The following is a 26660-nucleotide window of genomic DNA, read 5'->3' as shown; positions in this document are numbered from 1 at the left end:
CTGATCTGTTCTATGTATAGGACATAGAACAGATCAGTATTATCGGTCATCTCCTGCTCTGGTCTGCTCGATCACAGACCAGAGCAGGAGACGCCGGGAGCCGCACGGAGGAAGGTGAGGGGACCTCCGTGCGGCGTTATGAATGATCGGATCCCCGCAGCAGCGCTGCGGGCGATCCGATCGTTCATTTTAATCGCGAACTCCCGCAGATGCCGGGATCTGTATTGATCCCGGCACCTGAGGGGTTAATGGCGGACGCCCGCGAGATCGCGGGCGTCGGCCATTGCCGGCGGGTCCCTGGCTGCGATCAGCAGCCGGGATCAGCCGCGCATGACACGGGCATCGCTCCGATGCCCGCGGTTATGCTTAGGACGTAAATGTACGTCCTGGTGCGTTAAGTACCACCTCACCAGGACGTACATTTACGTCCTGCGTCCTTAAGGGGTTAAATCAAATCTATCGGCAAGATGCCAGACAGTTTTTCACTGTATGTGCCCATTAAATGGCAAGCAAGAATACTACAATGGCTAAGCAAGAATACTACATTTATAACAGTCTGGTTGCTACAAGCAAATGAGTAGTAAGGAAACGTAGCAAGCCTACTGTCCCAGCGCACTTTCTCAAATTTTTTTGTAGGAATCCCCCTTAACCCATTGGGGACGGAGCCCATTTTGAGCCTTTTTTGCAAATCTGACCACTGTCACTTTATGCATTAATAACTCTGGGATGCTTTTACTTATAAATCTGATTCAGAGATTGTTTTTTCTTCACATATTCTACTTTATGTTAGTGGTAAATTTTTGTCAATACTTGCTACATTACTTGGTGAAAAATTACAAAATTTCAGGAAAAATTTGGAAATTTAGCATTTTTCTAAATTTGAAACTCTCTGCTTGTAAGGAAAATGGACATCCCAAATAAATTATATATTGATTCACATAAACAATATGTCTATTTTATGTTGGCATTATACAGTTGACATGTTTTTACTTTTTGAAGATATTAGAGGGCTTCAAAGTATAGCAGCAATTTGGAGAGCAAATATTGCTGAAATGGTTTTTGGGGGGCATGTCGCATTTAGGAAGCCCCCATGGTGCCTGAACAGCAAAAAAAAAAAAAAAAACATGGCCGCACTATTTGGGAAACTACACTCCTCAAGGAACGTAACAAGGGGTACAGTGAGCCTTAACACCCCACAAGTGACTGACAAACTTTCATTGAAGTGGAATGTGAAAATGAAAAATTAGATTTTTTTCAATAAATGCTGGTGTTAGCCCAAATTTTTCATTTTCACAAGGGATAATAGAAGAAATGGGGTTACAAATTTTTGGGGGCTTTTCCTTCTGAGTATGGAAATACTCCATATGTGGATGTAAAGTGCTCTGCAGGCGAAATACAATGCTCAGAAGAGAAGGAGCGCCATTGAGCTTTTGGAGAGAGAATTTGGTAGAAATGGAAGTCGGGGGCCATGTGCGTTTACAGACCCCCCCACATGACCCCATTACGGAAACTGCATGCCTCACGGAATGTAACAAGGGGTGTTGTGAGCATTAACACCTCACTGGCTTTGAGAGACCTTTGGAACAGTGGGCTGTGCAAATGAAAAGTAAAATGTAACATTTTTACGGACAAGTGTTCAAAAAATCTGTTAGACACCTGTGGGGTGTAAATGCTCACTGCACACCTTATTACATTCCATGAGGGGTGTAATTTCAGAAATGGGGTCACATGTCAGGTGGGTCCACTGTTCTGGCAGCATGGGGGCTTTGTAAATGCACATGGTCTTCAATTCCACCTAAATTCTTTTTACAAAAAACAAATTTTGCTCCTTCTCTTCTGAGCATTGTAGTTCGCCCGCAGAGCACTTTACATCCACATATGGGGTATTTCCGTATTCAGGAGAAATTGCGTTACAAATTTTGGGGGTCTTTTTCTCCTTTTACCTCTTGTGAAAATGAAAAGTATGGGGCAAGACCAGCATGTTCTTGTAAAAAAATTTTTTTTTTTTTTTTTTTTTTTTTTTTTTTTTACATTTACATGCTGGCGTAGCACCTAACTTTTCCTTTTCATGGGGGGGGGGGGGGTAAAAGTAGAAAAAGACCCCCAAAATTTGTAACGCAATTTCTCCAGAGTACGGAAATACCCCATATGTGGCACTAAGCTCTTGCCTTGAACTAAGGCAAGGCTCTGGAGTGAGAGAGTGCCATGCGCATTTGAGGCCTAAATTATGGATTTGCATACTGGCGGACTCGGATGCAAGCATGACATTTGCCTCCTCCACCAAAAATATCCTACGGCAGTTTTTCCCAAACAGGGGGCGGCCTGCAGCTGTTGCAAAACTCCAAGCAGGCCAGGACAGTCAATGGCTGTCCAGCAATGCTGGGAGCTGTTGTTTTGCAACAGCTGGAGGCTCCATTTAGGTAACAGTGCCGTACAAGACATTATTTGGGGGGGGGGGAGGGGGGGGCAGACAGTATAAGGGTTTGTATGTGTAGTGTTTTATTCTTTATTTGTGTTAGTGTAGTGTAGTGTTTTTAGGGTACATTTACACAGGCAGATTTCCCGCCAGGAGTTGAGTTGTGGCGGGATATTTGCTGCAGCTCAAACTTGCAAAAGGAAACCCACTGTAAACCCCCGCCTGTGTGACTGTACCCTGTACATTCACATGGGGTAGGGAGGATGCCTTCAGCTGTTGCAATCCATCCATGCTGCCCGGTAATTGGATTGTTCCCCCCTCCTCCATTTCTTCCCCGTGCTATGCCCGGACTTCGATAGGTGGTTAGAGCAGGGGAAATGAACTTCCACCCCCCCACCACCCCAAATGCCATTGGTTAGTCAAGTTCAACTGGCAGGGGATAGGAGGAAGTGGAACCCCTGCCACCACACTTCTATCCTTCAGAGTGATCGGGGCTGTCTCTGACAGCTCCGATCACACTTATTTTCCGGGCGATCGGGTCACCAGAGACCTGATCAGCCCGAAAAAAAAAGGTAATTTGTCGGTCAGAATTGACCGGCCAATCACGGCGATTGCCGACAATACCGGACATTTTGTGACGGGCCACTGAACAGAAGAAATAGTGCATGCACTATTTCTCCCATTACTATCTTCCGTCACAAAATAACGTCCATTATTAATAATGGGTGATAACAGGTTAAAACGGCTATTAGAAAAATCCCATAGACTATAATGGGATTTTCTAACGTCCGTTAGGGATTTTCTAATGGCCGTTTAACCCCACGATCACCCGCTATTTTATAACGGGAGTTATATAACGGGTACTTTTCATAGTGTGAAAGAAGCCTTAGATTGCACAGTTGGTGTAACAAAAAGGCTAGGTGAACCTATGGTAGCTAACCAGAGGAGCCTTTATAGCTGTATATTTAACTTTTTACACTTGCACTTTCTACTTCTAGATTTTGCTCTCTGCAGATGTGTTCTCCTTTTATACAAGTATCTTTTGCATGGTGCTTGCGGATTATGCCTTATGCAAACCATTACTTCTTATTGTATTATCACTGGTTGGGAAGACCCCAAGGGCACCCTTTTTCTGTTGCTATGTTAGTCCTATTTTATGTATTGCAATGTTTTCAGATTAATAACATTTATACTCTTGCATTACATTTGAAGTCCCTTGTAACAGTTTGGTTATTATAAGCAATATGGTATTTTGGTATGGGATAATATTAGCCTAGGTATACATGGTGTGTGGTGCACATACACCCCTTTTGCGTTTGGGTTTTCTGGCTTTTGCACAATAGGTTATCCACTTCAAATATAAGTCTATCTACATTGCTTTTAGTTTAAGAAAAAATAAAATGTTTGCAGAATTTGTTAATATCCCAAAAGATCATTCAGTTTTTTCTCCCTATTAACATTTTCACGCACACTGCCTGTTTGTAACAGGATAATATCAGAAAACCTGCAAAATTGTAATCTTGACTGCATTTAGACATGAAGCATTATTTATGCAGACTGTTCATCAACAGTCTTACATCGTTAGGTTGAATGCCCCTGACAATAGCATTCAAGTCATCTATATGTGTCAATTATATGGCTTGCATGGAAAGGCATTTTTTAATCACTTCAGTCTCAGAAAAGCTAAACTATTGTACAGTGAGTAAAACAATAGAATGAATTATATGTGTTACAGTGTGTAAAAGGAACAGGTCTGAGTTTAGAAAAAAACTTGCATCTAATATGCATTTAGATCAAGTTACAGCAATAAGAGTTTGCTCAGTACTGTATTTCTAGGTTCGTTCCCTTTAATTGTGTCATCACAGAACTACAGTTTTGTACAGTGCTTGGTTTGGGATGTGGCCTGACACTGTGTGAAAAGTACGAGAGGAGATGTGTAGAGAGCCAAAGGAACAAACTGATTTTCTTAATTATTAGAAACAATTAGATTTTTTTATTAATTATTAGGTACAATCTGATAATAAATTATTAGGAACAATTTTTTATTATTATTATTAGAAACAATCTGATATTGATTATGGAGAATTGTAAGCTGAGAAGGAAATTAGAGACCAACCATGCAGTCTAGTCAAATTTACCACAATATATACATTACAGTGTGGTGTTCAATATACAAAACCGAGAAACAGCTGAACTTTAACCCCTTAAGGACCAGGCCATTTTATACCTTAAGGACCGGAGCGTTTTTTGCAATTCTGACCACTGTCACTTTAAACATTAATAACTCTGGAATGCTTTTAGTTATCATTCTGATTCCGAGATTGTTTTTTCGTGACATATTCTACTTTAACTTAATGGTAAAATTTTATGGTAACTTGCATCCTTTCTTGGTGAAAAATCCCAAAATTTGATGAAAAAAATGAAAATTTTGCATTTTTCTAACTTTGAAGCTCTCTGCTTGTAAGGAAAATGGATATTCAAAATATATTTTTTTGGGGTTCACATATACAATATGTCTACTTTATGTTTGCATCATAAAATTTATGAGTTTTTACTTTTGGAAGACACCATAGGGCTTCAAAGTTCAGTAGCAATTTTGAAATTTTTCACAAAATTTTCAAACTCACTATTTTTCAGGGACCAGTTCAGTTTTGAAGTGGATTTGAAGCGTCTTCATATTAGAAATACCCCATAAAAGACCCCATTATAAAAACTACACCCCCTAAAGTATTCAAAAAAACATTCAGTAAGTGTATTAACCCTTTAGGTGTTTCACAGGAATAGCAGCAAAGTGAAGGAGAAAATTCAAAATCTTCATTTTTTACACTCGCATGTTCTTGTAGACTCAATTTTTGAATTTTTGCAAGGGATAAAAAGGAAAAAATTTTTACTTGTATTTGAAACCCAATTTCTCTCGAGTAAGCACATACCTCATATGTCTATGTTAATTGTTCGGCGGGCACAGTAGAGGGCTCAGAAGGGAAGGAGCGACAAATGGTTTTTGGGGGGCATGCCGCATTTAGGAAGCCCCTTTGGTGCCAGGACAGCAAAAAAAAAACACATGGCATACCATTTTGGAAACTAGACCCCCTCAGGGAACGTAACAAGGGGTAAAGTGAACCTTAATACCCTACAGGTATTTCACGACTTTTGCATATGTAAAAAAAATATATATTTTTTTTACCTAAAATGCTTGGTTTCCCAAAAATTTTACATTTTTAAAAAGGGTAATAGCAGAAAATACCCCCCAAAATTTGAAGCCCAATTTCTCCCGATACAGAAAACACCTCGCATGGGGGTGAAAAGTGCTCTGCTGGTGCACTACAGGTCTCAGAAGAGAAGGAGTCACATTTGGCTTTTTGAAAGCAAATTTTGCTCTGGGGGCATGCCGCATTTAGGAAGCCCCTATGGTGCCAGAACAGAAAAAAAAAACCACATGGCATACCATTTTGGAAACTAGACCCCTCGGGGAACGTAACAAGGGGTAATGTGAACCTTAATACGCTACAGGTGTTTCACGACTTTTGCATATGTAAAAAAATATATATTTTTTTTACCTAAAATGCTTGGTTTCCCAAAATTTTTACAATTTTAAAAAGGGTAATAGCAGAAAATACCCCCCAAAATTTGAAGCCCAATTTCTCCCGATTCAGAAAACACCCAATATGGGTGTGAAAAGTGCTCTGCTGGCGCACTACAGGTCTCAGAAGAGAAGGAGTCACATTTGGCTTTTTGAAAGTGAATTTTGCTCTGGGGGCATGCCGCATTTAGGAAGCCCCTATGGTGCCAGGACAGCAAAAAAAAAACACATGGCATACCATTTTGGAAACTAGACCCCTCGGGGAACGTAACAAGGGGTAATGTGAACCTTAATACCCTACAGGTGTTTCACGACTTTTGCATATGTAAAAAAATATATATTTTTTTTACCTAAAATGCTTGGTTTCCCAAAATTTTTACAATTTTAAAAAGGGTAATAGCAGAAAATACCCCCCAAAATTTGAAGCCCAATTTCTCCCGATTCAGAAAACACCCCATATGGGTGTGAAAAGTGCTCTGCTGGCGCACTACAGGTCTCAGAAGAGAAGGAGTCACATTTGGCTTTTTGAAAGCGAATTTTGCTCTGGGGGCATGCCGCATTTAGGAAGCCCCTTTGGTGCCAGGACAGCAAAAAAAAAACACATGGCATACCATTTTGGAAACTAGACCCCCTCAGGGAACGTAACAAGGGGTAAAGTGAACCTTAATACCCTACAGGTATTTCACGACTTTTGCATATGTAAAAAAAATATATATTTTTTTTACCTAAAATGCTTGGTTTCCCAAAAATTTTACATTTTTAAAAAGGGTAATAGCAGAAAATACCCCCCAAAATTTGAAGCCCAATTTCTCCCGATACAGAAAACACCTCGCATGGGGGTGAAAAGTGCTCTGCTGGTGCACTACAGGTCTCAGAAGAGAAGGAGTCACATTTGGCTTTTTGAAAGCAAATTTTGCTCTGGGGGCATGCCGCATTTAGGAAGCCCCTATGGTGCCAGAACAGAAAAAAAAACCCACATGGCATACCATTTTGGAAACTAGACCCCTCGGGGAACGTAACAAGGGGTAATGTGAACCTTAATACGCTACAGGTGTTTCACGACTTTTGCATATGTAAAAAAATATATATTTTTTTTACCTAAAATGCTTGGTTTCCCAAAATTTTTACAATTTTAAAAAGGGTAATAGCAGAAAATACCCCCCAAAATTTGAAGCCCAATTTCTCCCGATTCAGAAAACACCCAATATGGGTGTGAAAAGTGCTCTGCTGGCGCACTACAGGTCTCAGAAGAGAAGGAGTCACATTTGGCTTTTTGAAAGTGAATTTTGCTCTGGGGGCATGCCGCATTTAGGAAGCCCCTATGGTGCCAGGACAGCAAAAAAAAAACACATGGCATACCATTTTGGAAACTAGACCCCTCGGGGAACGTAACAAGGGGTAATGTGAACCTTAATACCCTACAGGTGTTTCACGACTTTTGCATATGTAAAAAAATATATATTTTTTTTACCTAAAATGCTTGGTTTCCCAAAATTTTTACAATTTTAAAAAGGGTAATAGCAGAAAATACCCCCCAAAATTTGAAGCCCAATTTCTCCCGATTCAGAAAACACCCCATATGGGTGTGAAAAGTGCTCTGCTGGCGCACTACAGGTCTCAGAAGAGAAGGAGTCACATTTGGCTTTTTGAAAGCGAATTTTGCTCTGGGGGCATGCCGCATTTAGGAAGCCCCTATGGTGCCAGGACAGCAAAAAAAAAAACACATGGCATACTATTTTGGAAACTAGACCCCTCGGGGAACGTAACAAGGGGTAATTTGAACCTTAATACCCTACAGGTGTTTCACGACTTTTGCATATGTAAAAAAATATATATTTTTTTTACCTAAAATGCTTGTTTTCCCCAAAATTTTACATTTTTTAAAAGGGTAATAGCAGAAAATACCCCCCAAAATTTGAAGCCCAATTTCTCCCGAGTACGGCGATACCCCATATGTGGCCCTAAACTGTTGCCTTGAAATACGACAGGGCTCCAAAGTGAGAGCGCCATGCGCATTTGAGGCCTAAATTAGGGACTTGCATAGGGGTGGACATAGGGGTATTCTACGCCAGTGATTCCCAAACAGGGTGCCTCCAGCTGTTGTAAAACTCCCAGCATGCCTGGACAGTCAACGGCTATCTGGCAATACTGGGAGTAGTTGTTTTGCAACAGCTGGAGGCTCCGTTTTGGAAACAGTGGCGTACCAGACGTTTTTCATTTTTATTGGGGAGGGGGGTTGTATAGGGGTATGTGTATATGTAGTGTTTTTTACTTTTTATTTTATTTTGTGGTAGTGTAGTGTAGTGTTTTTAGGGTACAGTTGCACGGGCGGGGGTTCACAGTAGTTTCTCGCTGGCAGTTTGAACTACGGCAGAAAATTTGACGCAGCTCAAACTTGCAGCCGGATACTTACTGTAATCCTCCGCCCATGTGAGTGTACCCTGTACGTTCACATAGGGGGGGGGGGGGAACATCCAGCTGTTGCAAAACTACAACTCCCAGCATGTACGGTCTATCAGTGCATGCTGGGAGTTGTAGTTTTGCAACCGCTGGAGGCTCCGTTCTGGAAACAGTGGCGTACCAGACGTTTTTCATTTTTATTGGGGAGGGGAGGGGGGCTGTGTAGGGGTATGTGTATATGTAGTGTTTTTTACTTTTTATTTTATTGTGTGTTAGTGTAGTGTTTTTAGGGTACAGTCGCACGGGCGGGGGGTTCACAGTAGTTTCTCGCTGGCAGTTTGAGCTGCGGCATAAATTTTGCCGTACCTCAAACTTGCAGCCGGATACTAACTGTAATCCTCCGCCCATGTGAGTGTACCCTGTACATTCACATTGGGGGGGGGGGGGGGGACATCCAGCTGTTGCAAAACTACAACTCCCAGCATGTACGGTCTATCAGTGCATGCTGGGAGTTGTAGTTTTGCAACAGCTGGAGGCACACTGGTTGTGAAACACCGAGTTTGGTAACAAACTCAGTGTTTTGCAACCAGTGTGCCTTCAGCTGTTGCAAAAGCTACAACCCCCAGCATGTACGGACAGCGGAAGGGCATGCTGGGTGTTGTAGTTATGCAACAGCTGGAGGCATACTACTTTGGCTGGGGATGCTGGGGATTGTAGTTATGCAACAGCTGGAGACACACTGGTTTACTACTTAACTCAGTGTGCCTTCAGCTGTTGCAAAACTACAACTCTCAGCAGTCACCGACAGCCAACGGGCATGCTGGGAGTTGTAGTTATGCAACCACCAGATGCACCACTACAACTCCCAGCATGCACTTTAGCTGATTGTGCAAGCTGGGAGTTGTAGTTACACAACAGCTGAAGGTACACTTTTCCATAGAAAGAATGTGCCTCCAGCTGTTGCAAAACTACAAGTCCCAGCATGCCCATAAGGGCATGCTGGGAGTTGTGGTGGTCTGCCTCCTGCTGTTGCATAACTACAGCTCCCAGCATGCCCTTTTTGCATGCTGGGAGCTGTTGCTAAGCAACGGCAGGAGGCTGTCACTCACCTCCAACGATCCAGCCGCACAGGTCAGTCCCTCGTCGTCTCCGCCGCCGCCGCCGCTGCTCCTGGGGCCCCGATCCCAACAGGGACGCCGGGGATCGGGGTCCCCAGCACCGGGGGTCGTCTTCCCGCACCCGCTCACGTCCTCCGGAAGAGGGGCGGAGCGGGTTGCGGGAGTGACACCCGCAGCAGGCGCCCTGATTGGTCGGCCGGTAATCCGGCCGACGAATCAGGGCGATCGTGAGGTGGCACCAGTGCCACCTCACCCCTGCTGGCTCTGGCTGATCGGGGCCGTCTCTGACGGCCCCGATCAGCCAATAATTCCGGGTCACCGGGTCACTGGAGACCCGATTGACCCGGAATCCGCCGCAGATCGCTGGACTGAATTGTTCAGCGATCTGCGGCCATCGCCGACATGGGGGGTCATAATGACCCCCCTGGGCGATATGCCCCGATGCCTGCTGAACGATTTCAGCAGGCATCGGGGACCGGCTCCGCTCCAGATGGTTGCGGGGGGCCGGTAAAACACATGACGTTCTCATACGTCATGTGTCCTTAAGGACTCGGAAATGGAGACGTATGAGAACGTCATGTGTCCTTAAGGGGTTAAGAAAAAAAAAATTCACACATTTACTACACTTTGGTCCTGAAGCTATGTGCATTTTTATTTTTGCCTGCAAGAATAATTTAGGGTAAATTCACACATACACAGATTTGATGTGCAGGATTTGATGCACAGGATTTTCTGCTACAGATTTTAATGTAAACTAAATGACTGCGCACAGCTTCTAATCGGCAGTTACAAATCCTGCACATCAAATATGCGCAGGATCCTGTATGTATGAATGTACCCTTAACGTGAACCTGTTGATACAGACTTGTGGTGCGGGTGACACTAATGAGAATCATATTTACCATTCGTCTGTAATTCGGTAAGCCCTGGTATTTGGTATATGCAAATGTGGAGCTTGGAGCGTTCCAGTGTTCGGTGGTGGCGTTCCAAAGTTACGGGTGCACAGGGATGTTCAAACAGCATCTTCATAGTAATGCCTCTTCACCTGTGCTGGCCTCCTCTGCTGCACAATGGATCTTCATCTTCTGAGCCTCAGCAAAGGAGAGGAGTTGTTACAATGAAGATGTCAGACAGATTTTACTGTGCACCAGGGGCTTGGAAATGCACCTCTGCAACAAGTTCCACATTTGGATATACTGAAGAACAGAGCTGAGCGCAGTGTCATGTAAGGAGCCTGGGCCCTGCCTTCTCCCTGCTACCCGGGCTCCTTACATGACAGTGCACTCAGCCTATCACCAGCCAAGGCAGGATTCGCTGACTGCAGTGTGATGATCTGTGCACATGTAAGAAGGAAGGAGACCAGACCGAAGAGCTCTAGTGGCTCAACGGGGGAACGGAAAAAGGGGAGTTAATGTTTGTTTTGCAGCCTGGGCACAATGATGGACATTTATCAACGGGTTTAGTCAGGTTTTCTTTACTATAATTGTCGCAAAATTGTCGCAACTGCGACTACTTGTGTTTTCGTGCGACAATTTGCATGAAGAACAAGAAAAGCAAGAAAATTCAAACTTGCTTACATAGTAAATTTTTCAAAATGGATTTGCTTTAGTCGGGTATTTATCAACTGCGATAGTCGCAATTGCGCAATTTTTGCAAAAAAAAAGTCGCAACAAGGTTAAAAATTGACTACATTTACTCCAGCTCAAACATGGAGCAGAAAAAGCTACTACCAAAGTAAAAAAGGAAAAATTGCTTACGTGAAAGAAACTTATCAACAGGCTGAAACCAGTTGATAAATAAGTCACACATAAGCAAAAAAAAAGTAAGGAAAAAATTACTAAAAAAAAAGAATACATAAGCAAACATTGATAAATGTCCCTCAATAGGATTAAGAAAATTTTCACTATACTACGCTTTGAAGTGTGAGGAGTAATAGAATAGCTGCAATACTGCACTGCACTGCTGGTACAATAGACTGTGTTATACCATAATTTGTATTTATCGGCGTATAACACGCACTCCCATTTTAACAGGGAAATTTAAGTAAAAGAAAATAAAATGTAAAATAAATGACTTGGACTAAATGCCACATCATCCCCCCAACTTCGTTTTCTTCTGCACCTCAGTTTGGTCCTGTCCCCTCCACATCATTCCTTCCCTTTTATCAGTCCCTGTGCCACATTTACCCCTCTCATCGCCACCCCCAATGTCTCATCATCCCCCCATGTCTCATCATTTCCCCCTGTCATAGACCACCACTAGCCATACAGACATTAAGCATTTAGTGCCTCCCCCCACCATCATTTCCCCCTGTCTCATCATCCCCCACCCTGTCTCATGTCCCCCCATCATTACCCCACCCTGTCTCATCATCCCCCCCCGTCATTATTTCCCCCTGTCTCATCCCCCCCATCATTCCCCCCCCTCATCATTTCCCCGTCTCATCATCCCCCCATCATACATACAGTGGTCTTCAACCTGCGGACCTCCAGATGTTGCAAAACTACAACTCCCAGCATGCCCGGAAAGCCAACTGCTGTGCGGGCATGCTGGGAGATGTAGTTTTGCAACATCTGCAGGTCCGCAGTTTTAAGACCACTCTTCCCCTTTCCTTACTTGTCTGCACTTCGGCTGTCTTGTGGGCTGCGGGGTCAGTGAAGCAGATGAGTGACGTCCTCTGCCGGCTCCTCTGCGCGCCATCAGGGATGTCACTTTTTGGCGGCGACTACAGGAAATGAAAAGTGACGTCAGTGATGCCGCGCAGAGAAGTCGGCAGAGGACGTCACTCATCTGCTTCACTGACCGCAGCCCGCAAGACTTGCCACATGACCTGATCTGCCAAAGTGCAGCCAGGTAAGGAAAATAAAAAACTATGAAAAGCAGGGGAAGGGGGAATGATGAGGGAGGGGGAGGTAGGGAAAATGAAAAGTAAAACTCACTTGTTTTCTCCTGCACTATCCACAGGTACTGATGGATAGTGCTGGAGACGCTGATTAAAAGGTAGGGCAGATCCGGACAAGGTAGGGCTCATTTTAATCAGCGTTTTCTGAACTATCCACCAGTACCTGTGGATAGTGCGGGAGAAAACAAGTGACAGTGCGGGGAGGAGACGCCACTGGTCACTGATTTAAAGTGGAAGAGCCGTGCTGTTAATACTTAACAAGCAGCCGCTGCTGCAGCCGCTTTAAATCAGTGACCAGAAGACTTATCAGCGTATAACACGCAGGCAGGGTTTTTGCCTTAAATATAAGTTTTAAAAGTGCGTGTTATACGCCGATAAATACGGTATCTAAATTAAAAATTAAAAAAAAAAAAGAGTGCTAAACAATTCATAGCAACAACATAATACCATGTACTTACCTTTTCTCATAATCTAAATCACCCACAGAGCCATTCATAAGTTGGTTTGGGGTCCATTTTAAGGTCATTGTATCTGCAGTTTGATGAAGAGACAAATATCCAGGGATTGCTTCCATATCATCTCTCTAAGAAAAAGTATGGATACATTTAGATGTAACATTTCTTGATTTCCCTCCGAAAATTAAGCACTTTCATTTAATCTATTTATATACACAAAACAAATTCACAGATGACATTTCATAGTTTAATATGTTGCCGATGACCCTTTCTTTAACAGAGTAATTTAAAAAATATACCAGTGTAGGAGGAAAAAAGGAAAATATTTACATTGGCACTTAAAGTATTTCAACAACTAGAGTAGAAACCCAATGAGAACAGCAACATGTACAGCACCAGATAAAGGAAATTTATTTAACATTTACAGCACTATACAGTGATACATCATGAAAAAGGAATGATAATGACTACTTTAAAAATTAAAGAGGTTTTGTAATCTTGACAAAAAGGCTGCTTTTTCTAAGCAGACAGAGCCCTTTGATGTTCATGGGCCATGTATGGTACTGAAGCATAGTCTTCTTAGCTGTGATACCTTGCGTAAGTCAAGCACAACAGTGCCACTGAAAGCAGATTCTCTAATCTCAGACAACTTAAAAGAAAAACGAAGCCTTCAGCTTTTGATTTATTGCTATTTTATCATGGTTCTGTTATACATATGGCTTAGCTCTGATCATATAAACCATTATAGTCGCATGAATCTTCTCAAATTAAATCTCTTCCTTTTTATGGGTAACTATAGCCTGACAATCACCATATTCAGCAATGATTGTCTCTAATTAGAGACATGTAACAAACATAGCTCTTGGATGACCACACATTGGCCCTCATCTACTATTGCAAACCCGACATGTTTTGTCGGGTTGTGCGCCAGATTCTGTTGCATTGCGCCAGAAATTCTGTCTGCGCCAGATTGTGTGCCAGAAATTGCACCAGAATTGAAAAAACCCTGACTAACTCTCCATTTTGCTAAGAAAACTAAAAAAGGGGCGTGGTCATCGGGAAAAGGGAGCGTGGTCTCAGAAAAGGGGCGTGTTTCCGACATTTTCACAAAAACCCAACATATTTATTAAGGTTTTCACATAAAATGTGGTGGATTTGAGCTGAGGAAAACCCTACAGATCAGAACATGTGTAAAAAAAGCAAAGTGTAGGGAAAGTGGAAAATGTAGGGAAAGCTTAGTAAATACCGTGGAAAATAAATTGTAGGGAATAAAAACCCACAAAGAAACCTACACTCCACTCTTAGTAAATAAGGGCCATTGTCTAAAACTAGCTTTCTGAACTATCCTTTTTCTTCAGTATTAATAGGCTGTTATGATGTTAAAAAGTCACTAAATTGGATTGTGGTTCCCAGACTTGCAAGAAACAAGTTGCATTCTACTTGTACAAAAGCATTAGGCTAACTAACTTACAAGCAAGAGAAAAGGGGTTTCCCTACTCCCTATCCACAGAAAAAAAAACAACAAAAAGGTCTGAGGTGGCCCAACCGCTAGGACCCCTGCTGATTCCAAGAACAGGAACATAACAGTCCCTGCAATAAATAGTGGGGACCGCACCTGCACTGCCACGGTTTCGATCAATCTCTACTGGTCTGCTGAACATTTTGAAAATGTTTGGCAGCCCTATAGACAATGAATACTCCATTCGCGTAGGCACAGTCCACACCATTCATGTTGTAAAGATTGGAGGTCGAATCCCCACTGATCTGCTTGTTTTGCCATCTCCTGTGAAAAACCCCTTTAAGTTTCCATGCATGTCACGCTATAAAGCAGAATTAAAGAACACATAGTTCCATAAAATGAAGTGCTCTACTTACAGGTTGGACCATCACATTGTTTTTGCCATAAAGAAGCGTTGCCCTTGAATTCTGGTGTAATGACTCCACATAGTCTCGAGCTGACATTGATGGTCTATCATCCATACTCCCACTTGAGTGTCTTTTCTGAATCTGTGTAGAAATAAACAATACAATCTACATTTCTATCTCATGTATAAAGTGTACATATACTGTATGCAAAGTACACTCACAAACATACATACGTATATAAATATATATATATATATATATATATATATATATATATATATATCTCAATGGGGGACATTTATCAAGGAATTTAGAGCTCTTTTATTTTGCTTACAAAAGTTGCACAAAAAGTTGCAACCCCTCCAAAACAGAGTACGGCTAGGTTCAGGCGGAAATTCTGCTTGCTAAATTGTATAGTGTAGTGAATGGGTTTCCGCTTGGAAATTTCCGCCCGAAGAATGGCGTTGCTCTTTCTTCAGGTGGAAATACTCGCGGAACACATCGCAGTCTATTGGAGACTGCAGCGTCTGCGCGGTCCTAGCACCGACTGATTCAGTCGGCGCTGGCCGCACTTGGAATCTCCGGGCGGAAATTTTCTGCCCGGAGATTCCGTAGTCTGAACCTAGCCTAAACGTAAGCCAGCCCGATGCGGTACACACTGAGGGATGGCAGGAACGGCTCCTGCACATCTCCCAGCCCGGCTACAGTGTTATGTCAGCCCAGGCTCCCTTTGTTATGGTGCCACGGAGTTCACGGTCATTTCAAATTTCCCGCTGGGTTCCGTGTCGGCCAGGGAGCAGAGCGCATTACCGCCCGCTTCCCTGGCTTGCTTGTCACTCGCCGATCAGCAAGACTACAACTCCCAGCATGTTCTTACAGTAAGGACATGCTGGGAGTTGTAGTTGTGAGGTGCGGGTGAGTGACAAGCTTGTCACCTGCCCCTGCTGCAGGACTACAACTCCCAGTATGCCCTTACAGTAAGGACATGCTGGGAGTAGTAATTGTATGGTGTGGGCAAGTGACAAGATTGTTACCCGTCCCCGCCGCACAACTACAGCTCCCAGCATGCCCTTATTGTAAGGGCATGCTGGGAGTTGTAGTCCTGCAGTGGTGGGAAGGTGACAAGCTTGTCACTCGCCAGCACATCTCCTGCACTGCATGACTACAACTCCCAGTATGTCCTTACTGTAAGGGCATGCTGGGAGTTTTAGTCATGCAGTGCGGGAGATGTGCGAGCGGATGACAATAAATGTATTAACCTATTTTTCGTGTTTTTTTTCTTCTCATTTCAGATCCGTGTATCCTGTGGATTCCTTCGGATTTTGTTGACTACGTCGATGATCAGCATTTTTTCTTTGTTTAATGTTAATAAAATGATTAAGGAGGGCTTGTGGGGGAGTGTTTTTTTTATAAAAAATGCTTTAAACTTTTTTTTTTTATTTACTTGACAGGCTTAGTAGTGGAAGCTGTCTAATGGACGGAGTCCATTACTAAGCTGGGCATAGCGTTAGCCACAAAAACAGCTAGAAACAATGGTCCTTGCCCACCCTGGTAACATCAGGCTGTTGCTGCTTGGTTGGTATTTGGCTAAGAATAGAAATAGGGGGGCCCTATGCATTGAATTATTTATGCAAAAAAAGCATAGGGCCCCCCCTATTTTTATTCTCAGCCAAATACCAACCAAGCAGCAATAGCCTGACATTACCAGGGTGGATTAGGGCCATTGTTACTGGCCCTCCCCAGCCTAAATAACACCAGCCTGTTACCACCTAGGCCCAGGAGCACCATTTTTGATGCTCCGGGCCTGTTGGTACCGGCTCTTCCCAGCACCCCTGCGGCGGTGGGTACTGAGATAATAATTGGGGGTTAGCACTAGCTGTTTTTGTGGCTAATGCTAAGCCCCAGCTTAGTAATGGACTCAGTCTATAAGACAGCTTCTATTACTAAGCCTGTCAAGTAAAAAAAAAACACAACATGTTTAAAAAAATTTATTCCAAAAAAACTCCCCCACAAGCCCTCATTAACCATTTTATTAACATTAAACAAAAAAAATCCTGGTCACTGTACTCCTCTGAATCTAAAGTAATTTTTTTTCAAAGCTGCAAAGTAATTTATGGGTTTTTGCTTATGTGTGCTAAAAATATGGTATTCAAAAGTGATTTATTGGTTTTTGCTAACGTGAGCCAAATGTATCAATCCCCTGTAATAGTATGATAAATGTATCATACATAAGCAAAACTAAAGCACAAAAATAATGGCTACTGAACTGGCTTACCAAAGCAACGATGATAAATGTCCCTGAATGTGTGTATGTTCCAGCAAGACTTCCAAACCGCTAAAGATATTAACATGAAACTCAGTATACATGTTACTAATATGCCAACTACAAACATAGGATGGGTAAAACCCAACTACAAACAAAATGGGTAACCCTTCCCCACCCCCATTTGCAAGGGTCAGGGTTTTTGTTTAAAGTCCCAAGCAAATCCATGGGAAATGCATGTTCCAGCATAACTTCCGTACGGCTGGAGATATTTAGATAATACTAGGTACACATCTTACTTATATGTCAAATAAAAATATATGATCGTTAAATTAGCCATAATCTACACCCTTATGTGAAGGATGCAAGTATATGGGACTTCTGGTACTTTACTCCACAAGCTCCGCTCTGCATCTCCTGGTGAATTGCAAGCCACACCCTCCATGCATGCCATGCCCCATCTTGCAAAGACACGTCCATCCTTTAAGTCACGCCCCTTTTATTTTCTAATCTTTTTGTGCATCAGTCTGGCTTGCAAATCCCGCCCACTCCCACAAATCCATGCCCCTTCTATTTTCGGCTTACAATATATTTATCACAACCCCCACCTGATGATGAGATAGGAGGTCGGGATATGAGGACGGCATATGAGGACGGCATATAAGTTTAGGATATAAGGAGGGGATATGAGGACGAGATATGAGGACAGTATATGAGGAACAGATATGAGGTCTGGATATGAGGACAATATAGGAGGACAGGATATGTGGTCAAAATCTTCCTCCTTGCTTTTTCTCCCCAACAAGGATTAGGAAGGAAAATGCAGACAATGCTGGGTACTCAGCTAGTATGTATATAAATAAAGTTATACAATATTTAGATATACAATCTATAAATTGTATATATGTATCTATGGTTACACATTTCAAGTGTACCTGTCAGATTCCCCCCCCCCCAAAAAAAAAAACTGTTATATGTTGCTCAGTATCTCATCCTGATCATGTACATTTTATGCGTCTATGACCTATATTTCTCTCAGAATTGGCTTTATTTTGAATTACCTTAATGTTGTCGACCAGAAGCAGGGGGGTGGGTCGCTTTCTTCTCCTCAGGTAATAACCACTCCCCCTCCCTCACTTTCCTCAGTCACTGTTCTGGGGAGTGAGCATCTGTAACCCCTTCTTTTCTGGTTTTATGCTATACACACACTATGTGCTTACAGCATTTGCAAAACTACAGCTCTCAGCATGCCCACACATCCTTTGAGTTGTAGTTTTGCAACAGCTGGAGGATTATGATTGGTAAAACTCAGATTTACAGCAGTGTTGCTGCAAGCTATATATATATATATATATATATATATATATATATATATATATATATATATATATGTCTACCAGTTCTCATGATAAGGAATAATTAAGCTTACTCACACACAGGGCAGGTCTTTTTGTGGGAGAGTCTTGTCGGCAGTGAGAACTGTGTATGCGATGTCTCTGAACAAGCTCATCTGCTGATGGATCCGTCCAGAAATGGTCTGCTGTTTTCATTTTTGTATACTCCAATGCACATGGACCAACTAAAAATCATTGTTAGAATAATTAATTAAACATATAACAATAACAGAAATGGTACACAGAAAGGACTGTACATTTATCATTGCCTTTAAATTTTATGTCACCTATGCTGATATTTTACATAGACAAGTAATGTTCTAGAGCTATAAGCAGAAGGGTCTGGACTATTTAGACAAATGTCAGAACTGCCAGTTTTTGGTCAATATGCATCCCAAAAAACATGGAGTAAAAAGTGATCAAAAAGTCCAATCTACCCCAATAAAAAACTGCAGATCACTGAGCATAAATCAAGTACTCACATAGATCTGTAGATAGAAAAATAAAGATATAGGCGTCAAATTATGACAATTTAATGCAACTTTAAGTTTTAGATTATTTTTTTTAAAGTAGTAAAACTTTTATAAATTTGTTATGGCTGTAAATCTACTCAAGCCCTTCTGTTCTGTAAATGCAAAATTAAAAAGTTATGTCTCTCTGAAGCGAGGAGGAAAACAAGTAAGACAAAAGAACATTAAAGGGGTACTCTGGCACTTGCATTGAGGAGGCGGAGCGTGACGTCACAGGGGGGCGGAGCGTGGAAGATCACGGGGATCCCCAGCGGCGGGACCCCCGCGATCAGGCATCTTATCCCCTATCCTTTGGATAGGGGATAAGATGTCTTAGCGCCGGAGTACCCCTTTAAGGGATAATATCCAATTATGTTTTACCTTTATTTAAACATTGCTGAAAATAAGTAAATCTGTAATTAAATTGATTAATTAAAAGTTAACGTTAGCTCTTGAAAACATTTCCATTATAAGTTACTTAAAGTCACAATTTCAAAAGCAATGGAAATTGTGACTAAGTTGCCGGTAGTTATAATAGTTAGTTAAAATGTGTTCAAGAGCCACATGCTAGTCTTAATACGGTTGGGCACTTTATATTGATACCTCAATTGGCCTTCTTTTATAAAGACTAACTAACTAGTATTTCTGAAAACATCAAACACTTTAATAGACTATTTACCTAGCAGAGAAGCAAGGATCGGCCCTTCTACAGGATCCATTAAAAGTGCTTCCTTCTCATAATATTTGCTGTTAATAATTAAAAGAAACACATAGAAAGATTACAATCAACTCAAAACCAATGTCAATTTAAAACAAACTCAGTTTCAAGTATAACTCCAGTGGAACCCTACTCATAAAACAAAGATGTGCATTATGGCTTAACTGTTATAGTAAACATACTTAGAGAGGACTTTTGGCTAATCTTTAAAACTTTTAAATTGATTTTACTATGATTAAATAGCTAGTAATGGAATTGTCAGATGGGCGTGAACTTAATTTTAATAATGGAAGTGAATATCATGTGAAAGGCAGGATTATACAGTCAAGGGATGTGAATGTTTCACATTGAGAGGTTTGTTAGCCTATTACATAACACCTGCCTGTATAATCATGCCCACCACCTGATAGACCCAATCCGGAGAAGGAGCTAGTCTAACATTTGGCATGTTTTTTTCATCACCTCTATTACCAAGACCCTTCTCATCAACCCCCCCCCCCCCCCCAATTTACATGCAGCTCTTTCCCCCTCATCTTTGCTCCTATATGCATTGTCTAAGACCAAATATAGACAGGGTCTGTCCTTCAAAATCATTATTCTATTATCACATTCTCATTAGGGGGTACTTATTGCAAATCAATAAGGTGAAAAATTGACTTTTTGAATGCATTGTATGTTGTGTTTATGATTTTGTCATGAAGAAAAACATCACTGCAAAAGCTAAACATCTGCACAATTTCAAGTTTAACAGGGCTCCAATCCATCTATTTCATGACCTTTTGCAGATTAGTAACGTAGAAATCAAAACAGACCGCACAAGAGAGGCGTCTTGTGTATTATCCTTGGCAGGTGGAACCCAACGCATCTAGTGGTTGGCCGCTCACCTCTAACCTATAGGAAATGTGCCTATAACCCTAGTGTTTTAGGGTACAACTGAGTCAACACCACTGCTGAAGCCGGGAGGTCACAGGAAAACGTTGGGATCCAGTCCTGGAGTCTTATAGAAGACGACCATTAAGCCCAGGCGCTGCAGAATCTTGACCCCCAAAAATGTGGAAGAAGGCAGAAGTAGATATAAAAAGATCCATTTTATTAACTAAAAAAAAACTAAATAGTAGATTATGCATTTCAAAAGAAACACCCTCTTCATCAGATATAAATGCAATGGGCATAGTGGGGTATAAATAATGTGGACAATGTGAAAAAATTGCGCCAAAAGAACCAGTGGACGGAGCCACAGTACAACAAGGTAAACAGGAAGTATCAGCAGGTTACATAAACAAACATTCATGAATAAACATCAAATTAGTTACAAACATACATGTAAGCATTAATTGGAGCATATAGAGCACAACAGTATCATAACAAAGTGAAAAATAAAATGTTTCCAGTAGGCGAATATTCTACATAAGTCCTCCGTCCTTTAGCGCTGTGATACTCCACAGCGCTAGTGTATCCAGGACGCGTTGCCAGGGGGAGTGGCTAACGTGTCCTCTGGTTTGGCCATGATTCACTTTGCTGGATGCAGGAGGGCCTGGTCCCTGATAGAAGTAAAAGCTCAAGCGTGTGTGGGATCACGTGGGCAAGCTGAAAGGGCTGTTCACTTGACCATAAAATTCACCAATTACATGTCAGCATCAGTGGCCACTGATGCGATCCACAAGAGCCTGTCATAACACATCGCTCATGCGATAGCAGCGGGCAGAGTGCTGCAGTGGTACATATTTACTGAATGCAGGGGGGGAATAAAGAATATAGTAGAAAGTAAACACTGGGATAGAGAATGGGGAACAGTATTATAACCAGAGGGTCCCGTATCCACATGCGGCTCTGTACAGTATAATTGTACGAAGACTGTTTCTTAGGAAGGAAGTCTCGGAGGTAGGGATCATTGAGTAGAATCACCCAGTGTTTACACAGGATCTCTTTTATCTGTCTACTAGCTGAGTACCCGGCGTTGCCCGGTTTTTCCTTCCTAATCCTTGTTGGGGAGGAAGATAAAAAAAGGAAGAAGCTTTTGACTTCATATCCAGTCCTAATATTTTGTTGTCATATCCCAACCCCATATCCCGTCCTCCCATCCAGTCCTCCTATCCCGACTCTTATTCCGTCCTCCTATCTCGACCTCCTTTCTCGACCTCCTTTCTCGACCTCCACTCTCGACCTCCTATCCCGACCTCCTATCCCGTCCTCCAATCCCGTCCTCCAATCCCGACCTCCTATCTCGACCTCCTATCCCGACTTCCTATCCCCTCCTCCTTTCCCGTCCTCATATCTTGACCTCCTATCTCGACCTCCTAGCCCGACCTCCTAGCCCATCCTATTTCAACCTCCTATCTCAACCTCCTTTCCAGTCCTCCTATCTCAACCTCATGTCTCGACCTCCTATCTCGACCTCATATCCTGACCCGTAATATGTGTACCAGGTATTGAAATATCTCCAGCTGTACGGAAGTTATGTGGGAACATACATTTCCCATTGATTTGCATGGGACTTTAAACAAAACCCGAACCTCACAAATGGGGGTAGTTAAGGGTTAAATTAACTATCCTATATTTTCAGTGGACATATAAGTAACATGTGACCAAGTATTATTAAAATATCTCCAGCCGTTTGGAAGTTCTGCAGTAACATATAATTCCCATAGACTTGAATGGGACTTTAAACAAAAACCCCGACCCTGGCAAATGGTGGTGAGTAAGGGTTAAATGACCTATCTTATGTTTGTTGTTGACATATAAGTAACATGTGTGCCAAGTTTCATGTTAATATCTTTAGCCGTTTGGACGTGATGCTGGAACACACACACACATATACACAAATTGGGGGACATGTATCATTATTTGTGTATGGTAGAAGCAGTTTACCCCTTTTCCCGAATTCTAAATTATGTGCAAAAGCGCTAAATTTATCAAGCGCAATGAGCTTCATAAATTGCGGGTAAATATAGTAATCTCCTCAATCCACTCTTTGGAAAATAGAATTGATGATTTAGAGCATCTTGCTACTTTAAGTCCAAGATGTCTTGTATTTGCGCAAAAAAAACAGCTCTTGCAGCAAAATTTTTGGTGTAAAGGAAAAGTATGCAGTTAATAAATCCATGCGTACTATAGATGTCACTCCAAGGTACCCCGATTCGGCCACATCTGGAGGACATGCTCTACCAAAACGTGCGCAAAAAAATGCACCAAAAAAAGGGCTTGCGCAAAATTTTGCGCAAATAAAAATACACACTAAACAGGGGTAAAATCTTTGATACATGTCCCCCATTGAGTTTTATATATATATATAGATTTTCTCTGGTGTAAGTGGTCACGAAGTTGTAGGACCAGTCACTGTTTGTGTCGGGCTTCTTCATTTTAGCTAAGCAATCTGTCTGTGTAATCATGCAGGCACTTCTGTAGGCAGAGTGGACTATGTCCTTGGGATATTTCTTGGCTTTGACTCTGTTTTTGAGGATTTGGCTCTGTTCCTTAAAATCATTGAAATCAGTACAATTTTATCTAATACGTTTTAATTGGCCGAAGGGTATATTGCACAACTATTTCTTATAATGAGAGCTGATAAAATCCAATGTAACTATTACTGTCAACTTTCTTAAAAAATGTTTTGGTCCCCAAACGGCCACTGTCATCATGATATACTATAACATCTAAAAACTCTGCATGATTATTAAAACAGATTGCGTAAAATAAAGCCCCGATAAATTAGTGTTAAGATCCTTAAGAAATTCCTCTAGTTGGTTCAAGGTTCCTCGCAGATAAATTATATAAAATATATAATCTCTAAAATGTTTAAAATAGATGCAAAGCTTGAATAAATGGTGTGTATAGGTAACATTTTCTTCAAATAAGACAAATCGACAAATAAGCCCCTTAGCGGTGCCAGTGTGTTGTGTATAGATAATAAAGTGGTCCCTCAACATACGATGGTAATTTGTTCCAAATGAACCATCGTATGTTGAAATTATCGTATGTCCGGGCCATCGTAGGTCGGGGGGGTCACTGCAATCTTAAGTTCAAAATAGTTATGGGTAAGGATGTATCTGAGATCATCAAATATAAACTGGCGCTGGGCATGTGAGACCGAGTTTACTTCAGAGACTAGGGATCGACCGATTATCGGTATGGCCGATATTATCGGCCGATAATCACGATTTTGGGGATTATAGGTATCGGCAATAACCTTGCCGATAAGCCGATAATGCCCCGCCCCCCGCACCGCCCCCACCACCACCCCCCCGACCCGCCGCACCGCGACCGCCCCCGACCCGCCGCACCGCGACCTCCCCCCGACCCGCCGCACCGCGACCTCCCCCCCGACCCACCGCACCGCGACCTCCCCCCGACCCACCGCACCGCGTCGCACCCCCTACCGTAGTGCTGGGCGGTATACCTATATGGATTTTTGCCCATACCGCTATACCGGTCGGGCCCCTCCCCCACCCTCCGAGTCAATAAAAAAAAATTAAACTTACCCGTAATGGGGGTGGTCCGGGCCATCCATCGTTCCTGTAGTGTCCGGGGGCGTTTCGGGTGAAGAGTGAACCGGTCCGGGCTGTCCTTCTCCCACGGTCTTCTTCTCCACTCTGGGCAGGCTCCGGCCTAGTACGCTGCATAGACGCCGCTACGTCGTGACATCAGGTGCGTCGCTGCGCAGCGGCGTCTATGCAGCGTACTAGGCCGGAGCCTGCCCGGAGTGGAGAAGATGACTGCCGGAGAAGAAGAACAGCCCGGACCGGTTCACCCTCCACCCGGAACGCCCCCTGAGAGTACAGGAACGATGGATGGATGGCCCGGACCACCCTGACAGGTAGGGGTTGAGAAGCGGGTGGTGGAGGCGGCAGCCTATGGCACTGCAAAAGCCACCACAGTGCATTGATTTAAAGCGCCCGCTTTAAATCAATGCTCTGCAGCGTTGTCTAGGGGGGATAAATAGCCGATAACTTATACCGGAATATCGGTATAAGTTATCGGCTATCGGCCCTAACCTCCACCGATTATCGGCCCTAAAAAACCGATATCGGTCGATCCCTACCAGAGACAATAGGAACTAAACATTTTTTTTTTTTTAAGAAAGTTGACAGTAATAGTTACCTGGATTTTACCAACTCTTATTATAAGAAATGGTTGCAAAATATGCCCTTCGGACAATTTAAATGTATTAGACTAAACTGTACAGATTTCAATGATTTTAAGCAACAGAGCCAAATCCACAAAAACAGATTCAAAGCCAAGAAATATCCGAAGGACTTAGTCAACTCTGCCTACAGAAGAGCCTGCATGATTACACAGACAAATTGCTTAAACAGGAGAAGCCTGACACAGGTGCTACAACTTCGTGACCACTTAAATCAGTTAAAATGGACAGATAAAGGAGATCCAGTGTGAACACTGGGCGATTCTACTCAATGATCCCTACCTCAGAGACATCCTCCCTAAGAAACCATCTATAACGTTCAGGAAGGGCCAGACTTTATGTAATATTGTGGCCCCTAGCAGATTAAGAACCAAAACCACCACCAACACTCACTAATTTTCTCACCGTGGTAGGTTGCTTCTCCTGTGGTTTGCTTAGATGCAAATGTTGCACCCATATACCTAATAAGCGCAAATAATTCACGTTCGACAAGACCGGCGAGCGTTTCAGTATTAAATCTTTCATAAACTGCTCCTCCCAATATGCGGTTTACCTTTTAGAATGTCCTTGTGGCCTCCAGTATATTGGGCGAACTATCCGCGGTTTGCCTGAACGGGTGAGCAAATACAGGAGCAACACCACCAATGATTTTATGCATCAGTGTCTCAAAACACTTAACTGAGCACCACTATCAGAACTTCAGCTGTGTCACCATGACCCCAATTGAAAGTATGCCTAAAATTGATCCCCAAAGATTTAACACTCTCAGATTCCCAAATCCCCTCCTCATATTCCGACCTTATATCCTGTTTTCATATCCCGTCCCTATATTCTGTCCCCATATGCCGTCCCTATATCCCGTCGCTATATTCCTTCCCCATATCCTGACCTCATATCCCATCCCCATATCTAATCCTCATTTCTAAACCTAATATCCTGTCCGTTGTGGTAAAGATATTGTAAACTGAAAATAAAAAGGGTGTGGCTTAAAGGGTGGGTGTGTCTTTGCTAGATGGGGCATGGAATGCGGGGAGGCCGGACCAACGCATTCACCAGGAAATGAAGAGCGGAGCTTGTGGAGTACGGCACCAAAAGTCCTATATACTTGCATACTTCACATAAGGGGGTAGGTTAGGGGTTCATTTAACTATAATATATTTTTATTTGACATATAAATAACATGTGACCAAGTATTAGCGAAATATCTCCAGCCGTATGGAAGTTATGCTCGAACATACATTTCCCATAGATTTGCATTGGACTTTAAAAAAAAAACTCCACCCTCGCAAATGGGGGTAGATTAGGGTTAAATTACCTATCCTATGTTTAGTCGTTAGGAAGTGATGCTAGAACATATACACACACACACATTGAGTTTTATATCTATAGACAGTGGTTTGTATTTGATAGTGTATTATAATTTATACGGTACTATCATATTTACTTTATATTTATGTTATTATTCATATTTCTATTCCTTATTTACTGCATTGTTATTATTTTCACTGTAATCATATTAACCATTTCATCCATTCATGCATGTATGCATGCTTTGTACAATTATACTGAGTATGTGGATACGGGACCTTCTTCTTATAATCCCGTTCCCCATTCTCTATCCCGGTGTTTACTTTATACTATTCCCCCTGCAGTTAGTAAATATGTACCACTACAGCAGTCTGCCCGCTGCTATCGCATGAGCAATGTTTTATGACAGGCTCTTGTGGATCGCATGGATATTATGGATATTATGGTCATGTGACCAGCCTCTTCAGCTTGCTCATGTGATCCCACACACGCACGAGTTTTTACTTCTATCAGGTACCCGGCACTCCTGCCTCCAGCAAACTGAATCATGATCAAGAAACAGGATTGGCCAAGCCAGAGGATACGTTAGCT

The 26660-nt window shown here is 42.4% G+C and overlaps 1 protein-coding gene across 1 annotated transcript in view; it reads right to left on the bottom strand.

Annotated features, from left to right (window-relative positions):
- SGSM1 (small G protein signaling modulator 1) overlaps positions 1-26660 on the bottom strand; it is a 376300-nt gene that overhangs the window by 142409 nt on the left and 207231 nt on the right. The window contains exons 6-9 of the mRNA XM_056528949.1: positions 19583-19650; positions 18434-18579; positions 14747-14878; positions 12875-12999 (exon numbers count right to left, since the gene is read on the bottom strand). Coding sequence (XP_056384924.1) covers positions 12875-12999; positions 14747-14878; positions 18434-18579; positions 19583-19650 — 471 coding nt within the window. The remainder of the gene's footprint in view (positions 1-12874; positions 13000-14746; positions 14879-18433; positions 18580-19582; positions 19651-26660) is intronic.

The sequence above is a fragment of the Hyla sarda genome, chromosome 1 (assembly GCF_029499605.1).
Source record: "Hyla sarda isolate aHylSar1 chromosome 1, aHylSar1.hap1, whole genome shotgun sequence".
NCBI classification, from domain to species: domain Eukaryota; kingdom Metazoa; phylum Chordata; class Amphibia; order Anura; family Hylidae; genus Hyla; species Hyla sarda.
This window is presented reverse-complemented; position numbering and strand designations above follow the sequence as displayed.